We start from the raw sequence: 9,067 nt of genomic DNA, 5'->3' as shown, positions 1-9,067 counted from the left end.
TAGAAAAACCAAGCCCACCTGAAAAACTTGGAGTAACAAGTATATCCAAAGACAGTGTTTCCCTGACCTGGCTGAAGCCTGAACATGATGGCGGAAGCAGAATTGTACACTATGTCGTTGAAGCACTAGAAAGAGGACAGAAAAACTGGGTTAAATGTGCAGTGGCAAAGTCAACCCATCACGTTGTTTCCGGTCTGAGAGAGAATTCTGAATACTTTTTCCGAGTGTTTGCTGAAAATCAAGCTGGCCTGAGTGACCCGAGAGAGCTTCTGCTTCCTGTTCTTATTAAGGAGCAACTAGGTATGTCTAATTTTGTGTAGAAGCAAAATTTGAAATTATTTGCATTGATTTATGTTAATTTTCAGAAACGCTTTTTCACTTTCACTTTCTATACTCATTTTTCAGAACCACCTGAAATTGATATGAAGAATTTCCCAAGTCACACTGTATATGTTAGAGCTGGTTCAAACCTTAAAGTTGACATTCCAATCTCTGGAAAACCACTTCCCAAAGTGACCTTATCAAAAGATGGTGTCCCCCTTAAGGCAACCATGAGATTTAATACCGAAATTACTGCTGAGAACCTGACCATCAATCTCAAAGAAAGTGTTACAGCTGACGCTGGGAGATATGAAATCACTGCTGCCAACTCCAGTGGTACAACCAAAGCTTTCATTAACATGGTTGTGCTAGACAGGCCTGGTCCTCCAACTGGCCCTGTTGTTATTAGTGATATAACTGAAGAAAGTGTGACTCTCAAATGGGAGCCACCTAAGTATGACGGTGGAAGTCAAGTTACCAACTACATTCTACTCAAAAGAGAAACAAGTACTGCAGTGTGGACTGAAGTGTCTGCAACAGTTGCAAGAACCATGATGAAAGTCATGAAACTGACCACAGGAGAAGAATACCAATTCCGCATCAAGGCAGAAAACCGCTTTGGCATCAGTGATCATATAGATTCAGCTTGTGTGACTGTCAAACTACCATACAGTAAGTTGTCCAACTTTTCAAAGATCCAGGTTTTCTTTTACCATAAATGTGTTATTGTCTGTACTAATCTATAGGATTTTTCTCTTTTGTAGCAACACCTGGACCACCATCTACACCATGGGTCACTAATGTTACTCGAGAAAGCATCACTGTGGGCTGGCATGAACCAGTGTCAAATGGAGGCAGTGCAGTCGTAGGCTATCACCTGGAAATGAAAGACAGAAACAGTATTTTATGGCAAAAAGCCAACAAACTGGTCATCCGCACAACTCACTTCAAAGTCACAACAATCAGTGCTGGACTTATTTATGAATTCAGGGTGTATGCAGAAAATGCTGCTGGAGTTGGAAAACCCAGCCATCCTTCTGAACCAGTCTTGGCAATTGATGCTTGTGGTACGTATTTGTCATGGGAAGGGCAGTTCTGATAACAAAAATGCAAATCTTACTTCTGCGAAGCAAAATATTATAAGTGCCGCTAATCTGCTTCTCTTATTACCACAGAACCCCCAAGAAATGTTCGTATCACTGATATTTCAAAGAACTCTGTCAGCCTTTCATGGCAACAACCAGCTTTCGATGGAGGTAGCAAGATTACAGGCTACATTGTTGAGAGACGTGACCTTCCAGATGGCAGATGGACCAAGGCCAGCTTCACCAATGTTACTGAAACTCAATTCACCATCTCTGGCTTGACTCAGAATTCCCAGTATGAATTCCGTGTCTTTGCCAGGAATGCTGTTGGTTCCATTAGCAATCCATCTGAGGTTGTAGGGCCCATTACTTGCATCGATTCTTATGGTAAGCATACTTAGCACTTTGAATCAAAATTGCTATTTAACTCAGTATTTCCGCATACCTTTTCCTGGTTCTAATCCTATAGAATAACTTTTACTCTGTGCCTTAATGGGGTTTTTGGAAGAAATTATGGACTAGCTGGGAGTCTGAGGAAAATTCCTTAAATACCTTTCCAGCCCTCTTGACTTGACTGTAAAGTGAGAGATTTAGACCTCAGGATATCTATGGGCCTTTCCAACTTCAACCTTTTATGATTGATTGTATGAGTTGGTGCTTTCATTCTATTTTAAATTATCAGAGTCAATAATTAAACCATGGTTGAGTTCCTAGAGAATATTGCTCTTAAATAAGCCACAGACTAAACAGAGACTTCGTTTTTTGTGTTTTTGTTTGTTTGTTTGTTTGTTTGTTTGAGACAGAGTCTCATTCTGTCACCCAGGCTGTAGTGCAGTGGCACGGTCTTGGTTCACTGCAACTTCCGCCTCCTGGGCTCAAACGATTCTCGTGCCTCAGTCACCTGAGTAGCTGGGATTACAGGCATGCCCCACCACACCCAGCTAATTTTTTGTATTTTTAGTAGGGACGGAGTTTCACCATGTTGGCCAGGCAGGTCTCAACCTCCTGACCTCAGGTGATCCACCCACCTCGGCCTCCCAAAGTGTTGGGATTACAGGTGTGAGCCACCATGCCTGGTCTAAACACAGACTTTGATGATGATAGTATTAGCAGCAGCTAACATTTATTGAGGAATTTTCATGAATTCTTTCCCTTAGTTCTCACAGCCCTCATATTAGCCATCTTATAGAAGGGAAACTGAGGCTGAGAGTGCTTTTGTAACTTCCCCGTTAGGGATGGAGTGGGAATTCAGACAGACAGACTTCAGAGCCCTCTCTATCATGGTTAGTCCAAAATGCATATTCTTCACCATTCTGGAAAATAAGTGGCACATTCAACTCAACAATGTTTTGAAAATTAAAACGTCATGAGAGTCAGGTATCCTGTGACACTTTACCTAAAAGATCTCCATTTGCTAAGAGAAAATTGAGCCACTATAGTGTCTGGGCAAAAGTATCCTCTTCCATCTTCATGCTGAGAATCTCAGGGCTGTTCATTATTTATGAATCAGGCTTTGTGGATACTGAATCAGTGTTTATGAGAGTATAAAGCAAGTCGAATTTAGTTATCTTTCTTGATAATTCCAAACAGCATGGCAGAAAATCTGTCCAGTAATTATGTAGCTCTGTGGGTAGAGAATTCAGACTTTAAGTGTCTGACATGAACCATCCACACTTGGATATCAGTGAACTGGGAAGGGAAAAGAAAAAGAATAGGAGGTGCTTAGAAGAAAAGGAAAGAAAAGCTAAAGTGAAAGGAAATGTTTAACAGCTTCTTCCATGATGTTCTCACTACCATATCCCATTTCTTCACTGGAATAAAGCAACTAATGGACTTTAAAACACATGTAAAAGGTGCTTAAGTCCCTGCACAACTCACAGTCTTTCTACCCCATCTGAGATAGAAGAGTGGCCTATAAATTTTTAATTTTTAAATAATGATTGCATAGAATTATAATGATGGTGTGTGTGTATAATTTAATAATGGCCAATGACCTTACTTTAAGCTTGGTGCAACTATTTTTTTTCCATCCTTAAAATATTTTAAATATTTCTCATCTGTTTTTCTTGCAGGTGGTCCTGTAATTGATTTGCCTCTAGAATATACAGAAGTTGTCAAATACAGAGCAGGTACATCTGTGAAGCTCAGAGCTGGCATTTCTGGCAAACCTGCGCCTACTATTGAGTGGTATAAAGATGATAAAGAATTACAAACCAATGCACTGGTGTGTGTTGAAAATACCACGGACCTCGCATCTATACTCATCAAAGATGCCGATCGCCTTAATAGCGGATGCTATGAATTAAAACTAAGGAATGCCATGGGCTCAGCCTCAGCCACCATCAGAGTACAGATCCTTGGTAGGTGCTGAATACAGACCACTGTCACATTACATTTGCCTAAAGCTTAGTAATTTTGAATAAGTAGGCTTTAAAGAAGTACTAACATCGTGTTTTGTCCTTTCACTGATAGACAAACCAGGCCCACCTGGTGGACCAATTGAATTTAAGACTGTAACTGCTGAAAAGATCACCCTTCTCTGGCGGCCTCCAGCTGATGATGGTGGTGCAAAAATCACTCACTACATTGTGGAAAAGCGTGAGACAAGCCGCGTTGTGTGGTCTATGGTGTCTGAACATTTGGAAGAGTGCATCATTACAACCACCAAAATTATCAAAGGAAATGAATACATCTTCCGGGTTCGAGCCGTGAACAAATATGGAATTGGCGAGCCACTGGAATCTGATTCCGTTGTAGCCAAGAACGCATTTGGTGAGACATGATTTCATTAGAAAACTGAAACGTGAAAAATTTAAAAATAAACTACGCTAACCTGTGCATATGCTTTAATTTTCTTTTATATAACACCTGTCTCATTACCATCCTTTTCACAAGGTGAAAAATACAAAAAATAAAACCAATGTTCTTGGAAAGAATGTGAACATCAAAGGTATAATTTATCAGTAATGTTGATTCTTGTACCTTGTTTTCCTTTCCTTTCTAAATAGTTACACCTGGGCCACCAGGCATACCAGAAGTGACAAAGATTACCAAGAATTCGATGACTGTTGTATGGAGCAGGCCAATTGCAGATGGCGGTAGTGATATAAGTGGCTATTTCCTTGAAAAACGAGACAAGAAGAGCCTAGGATGGTTTAAAGTACTAAAAGAGACTATCCGTGACACCAGACAAAAAGTAACAGGACTCACAGAAAACAGTGACTATCAATACAGAGTTTGTGCTGTAAACGCTGCTGGACAGGGTCCATTTTCTGAACCATCTGAATTCTACAAAGCTGCTGATCCTATTGGTAAGTGCTCATACCTGCAGCATCTTCACCTGTGTCTTCTATATTCACCTGTGTGACTAAATTGTACATGATTGTGTAATTATTTTATTGTGAATGGCCATTCCAGATCCTCCAGGTCCACCTGCTAAGATAAGAATCGCAGATTCAACCAAGTCATCCATCACCCTTGGCTGGAGTAAGCCTGTCTATGATGGGGGCAGTGCTGTTACTGGGTATGTTGTCGAGATAAGACAAGGAGAGGAAGAGGAATGGACTACTGTCTCTACCAAAGGAGAGGTCAGAACTACAGAATATGTGGTATCCAACCTGAAACCTGGAGTCAATTACTACTTCCGGGTATCTGCTGTAAACTGTGCTGGACAAGGAGAACCTATAGAAATGACTGAACCTGTACAAGCTAAAGATATACTTGGTATGTACCTACTGGTTTGATTATGTTTTTTAAAAAGCATACTTCCAGGAAATCACTCTTTTTTGCTTTTAAAATTCACTGTATGTATCCATTTTATGTCTACAGAGGCACCAGAGATTGACCTGGATGTGGCTCTCAGAACTTCTGTTATTGCCAAAGCTGGTGAAGATGTACAAGTGTTGATTCCCTTTAAAGGCAGACCTCCACCTACTGTCACATGGAGAAAAGATGAGAAGAATCTTGGCAGTGATGCCAGATACAGCATTGAAAACACTGATTCATCCTCATTACTCACCATTCCTCAAGTTACTCGCAATGATACAGGAAAATATATTCTCACAATAGAAAATGGAGTTGGTGAACCTAAGTCTTCAACTGTGAGTGTTAAAGTGCTTGACACACCAGCTGCCTGCCAGAAACTACAGGTTAAACATGTTTCTCGAGGCACAGTCACTTTGCTCTGGGATCCTCCTCTCATTGATGGAGGATCTCCAATAATTAATTATGTCATTGAAAAGAGAGATGCCACCAAGAGAACATGGTCTGTCGTATCACACAAATGTTCTAGCACATCCTTCAAGCTAATAGATTTGTCGGAGAAGACTCCATTCTTCTTCAGAGTTCTTGCAGAAAATGAAATTGGAATTGGGGAACCCTGTGAAACTACAGAGCCAGTGAAGGCTGCTGAAGTACCAGCTCCTATACGTGATCTCTCAATGAAAGACTCAACAAAGACATCTGTCATCCTCAGCTGGACCAAACCTGACTTTGATGGTGGTAGCGTCATCACAGAATATGTTGTAGAAAGGAAAGGTAAAGGTGAACAGACATGGTCCCACGCTGGCATAAGTAAGACATGTGAAATTGAGGTTAGCCAACTTAAGGAGCAGTCAGTCCTGGAATTCAGAGTGTTTGCCAAAAATGAGAAAGGACTGAGTGATCCTGTCACTATTGGGCCAATTACAGTGAAAGAACTTATTATTACACCTGAAGTTGACCTGTCAGATATCCCTGGGGCACAAGTCACTGTGAGAATTGGGCACAATGTGCACCTTGAATTACCTTATAAGGGAAAACCCAAACCATCCATCAGTTGGCTGAAAGATGGCTTGCCACTGAAAGAAAGTGAATTTGTTCGTTTCAGTAAAACTGAAAACAAAATTACTTTGAGTATTAAGAATGCCAAGAAGGAGCATGGAGGAAAATACACTGTTATTCTTGATAATGCAGTGTGTAGAATTGCAGTCCCCATTACAGTCATCACCCTTGGCCCACCATCAAAGCCCAAAGGACCCATTCGATTTGATGAAATCAAGGCTGATAGTGTCATCCTGTCATGGGATGTACCTGAAGATAATGGAGGAGGAGAAATTACTTGTTACAGCATCGAGAAGCGGGAAACTTCACAAACTAACTGGAAGATGGTGTGTTCAAGTGTTGCCAGAACGACTTTCAAAGTTCCTAATCTAGTCAAAGATGCTGAGTACCAGTTTAGAGTGAGAGCAGAAAACAGATACGGAGTCAGCCAACCACTTGTCTCAAGCATTATTGTGGCAAAACACCAGTTCAGGATTCCTGGTCCCCCAGGAAAGCCAGTTATATACAATGTGACTTCTGATGGCATGTCACTAACTTGGGATGCTCCAGTTTATGATGGTGGTTCAGAAGTTACTGGATTCCATGTTGAAAAGAAAGAAAGAAATAGCATCCTCTGGCAAAAAGTTAATATATCACCAATCTCTGGAAGAGAATATAGAGCCACTGGACTGGTAGAAGGTCTGGATTACCAATTCCGTGTATATGCTGAAAATTCTGCTGGCCTAAGCTCACCTAGTGACCCAAGCAAATTTACCTTAGCTGTTTCTCCAGTAGGTAAGTGATTATTATTCAAATACATTTAGTTTAGCAATTGAACATATTAGAAACAAATATATCAAGGAATGCTTTTCTTCTCTGCATCACCTTCTTACATATCTTCTTGTCACTAGAGAACTGGTCATGTAAAGCAAGAGGAATTATTTTAAGTCAGTCTAATAAACTAATTTGAAGTTCATTTTAAAGACTATGAAATGGAAAGTTGAAATTAATGACCAAAATGAGTTTGGGAGATTGAATAAATTACTTATTATAAAAATTTTACTTATTTATTAAAATTATAGAATAATTGTATTGTTCTTCCATGGATGATTAAGACCTGGTTACAAATGTAATGATGCATTTACCTTCCTTATAATTTTTTAGACCCACCTGGCACTCCTGACTACATTGATGTCACCCGGGAAACCATCACACTTAAATGGAACCCACCATTGCGTGATGGAGGCAGTAAGATTGTGGGCTATAGCATTGAGAAACGGCAAGGAAATGAACGCTGGGTGAGATGCAACTTTACTGACGTCAGTGAATGTCAGTACACAGTTACAGGACTCAGTCCTGGGGATCGCTATGAGTTCAGAATAATTGCAAGAAATGCTGTTGGAACTATAAGCCCGCCCTCACAGTCTTCTGGCATTATTATGACAAGAGATGAAAATGGTAAGCATTTACAACTTATTTCCAATGAGACTAAGAGCATTCACATTTTTAAAAAACACATTTGGCCCCTGGCCTGTAAAATGGTAACAGAAACAAATTACCCAAGGTTGCTAAGTGGATGAATTATGTCTTTCTACCTTTCAGATGAAAAGAAGAAAAAAATAATTGGCATCAATTATTTTTTCTATTATTTCACTCCATTCCCATATAAAGAGCATGCAGCAAGTGGGAATGAGTTTTTAGCTTTGTAATTTTTGCCACTTAACAGTAAATAAAGAAAAGATTCTCGAGAATAAGTGTCCATCTTTACTGAAGTTATTAAAATACAACATACATCCAACAACACAATCATCCCCTTGCTTGAATGCAGCTGATGGCCTCTTAAAAGAACTTGTGTGACTGTGCAGCAGTATTAGGAAGTACATGATCTGTAAATGTTTCACTTTCCTTTTTACAAAGAGCAATGCAAAATTAAAAACATGACAGGCATTACAAAGGGAATAATAATAGGCAAATATTTAACCCCATAGTCCAAATTCTCAATTATCAATCCTACTTTCAAAATAGGCTTTGGTAGCACAGTAGAAGTCATTACTCTTCCAGGCCTTGTGATATGGCACTACTGATAAATATATATTTATGTATGTCTTTATTAAGCCAAACTAATACATAGTATTTCTCTTTCTTTTATAGTTCCACCAATAGTAGAGTTTGGCCCTGAATACTTTGATGGTCTCATTATTAAGTCCGGAGAAAGCCTTAGAATTAAAGCTTTGGTACAAGGAAGACCAGTGCCTCGAGTAACTTGGTTCAAAGATGGAGTGGAAATCGAAAAGAGGATGAATATCGAAATAACCGATGTACTTGGATCCACCAGCCTATTTGTTAGAGATGCTACTCGGGACCATCGTGGTGTATACACAGTGGAAGCCAAAAATGCATCTGGTTCTGCAAAAGCAGAAATTAAAGTGAAAGTACAAGGTACTTTTAAAATAGCTTCTTAATGTTACAATTTATGAACTTGGATTAGAGACATGCCTAGTTGTATTTTAATGGACAAGGAAAAAGAAACTAACTCTAGAAACTTTTTCTTATAGATACACCAGGAAAAGTAGTTGGGCCAATAAGATTCACCAATATTACTGGGGAGAAGATGACTCTGTGGTGGGATGCTCCACTCAATGACGGTTGTGCTCCCATAACCCACTACATCATTGAAAAACGGGAAACCAGCAGACTTGCCTGGGCACTAATTGAGGATAAATGTGAAGCCCAAAGTTACACTGCCATTAAACTAATAAACGGCAATGAATACCAATTCCGTGTTTCTGCAGTTAACAAGTTTGGTGTTGGCAGGCCACTTGATTCTGATCCAGTGGTTGCTCAAATACAATACAGTAAGT

At 39.8% G+C, this 9,067-nt stretch overlaps 1 protein-coding gene across 1 annotated transcript in view; it reads left to right on the top strand.

Moving 5' to 3' along the window:
- TTN (titin) overlaps positions 1 to 9,067 on the top strand; it is a 280,746-nt gene that overhangs the window by 246,602 nt on the left and 25,077 nt on the right. Inside the window, exons 321-332 of the mRNA XM_063595464.1 lie at positions 4 to 300; positions 406 to 993; positions 1,086 to 1,388; positions 1,497 to 1,793; positions 3,479 to 3,766; positions 3,879 to 4,178; positions 4,415 to 4,717; positions 4,824 to 5,129; positions 5,235 to 7,001; positions 7,371 to 7,664; positions 8,358 to 8,645; positions 8,762 to 9,061. Of these exons, the coding sequence (XP_063451534.1) occupies positions 4 to 300; positions 406 to 993; positions 1,086 to 1,388; positions 1,497 to 1,793; positions 3,479 to 3,766; positions 3,879 to 4,178; positions 4,415 to 4,717; positions 4,824 to 5,129; positions 5,235 to 7,001; positions 7,371 to 7,664; positions 8,358 to 8,645; positions 8,762 to 9,061 (5,331 nt within the window). The remainder of the gene's footprint in view (positions 1 to 3; positions 301 to 405; positions 994 to 1,085; positions 1,389 to 1,496; positions 1,794 to 3,478; positions 3,767 to 3,878; positions 4,179 to 4,414; positions 4,718 to 4,823; positions 5,130 to 5,234; positions 7,002 to 7,370; positions 7,665 to 8,357; positions 8,646 to 8,761; positions 9,062 to 9,067) is intronic.

The sequence above is a fragment of the Pan paniscus genome, chromosome 13 (genome assembly GCF_029289425.2).
Source record: "Pan paniscus chromosome 13, NHGRI_mPanPan1-v2.0_pri, whole genome shotgun sequence".
Lineage (NCBI taxonomy): Eukaryota > Metazoa > Chordata > Mammalia > Primates > Hominidae > Pan > Pan paniscus.
The sequence above is the reverse complement of the archived record's forward strand: the minus strand, read 5'-3'. Positions and strand labels throughout refer to the sequence as shown.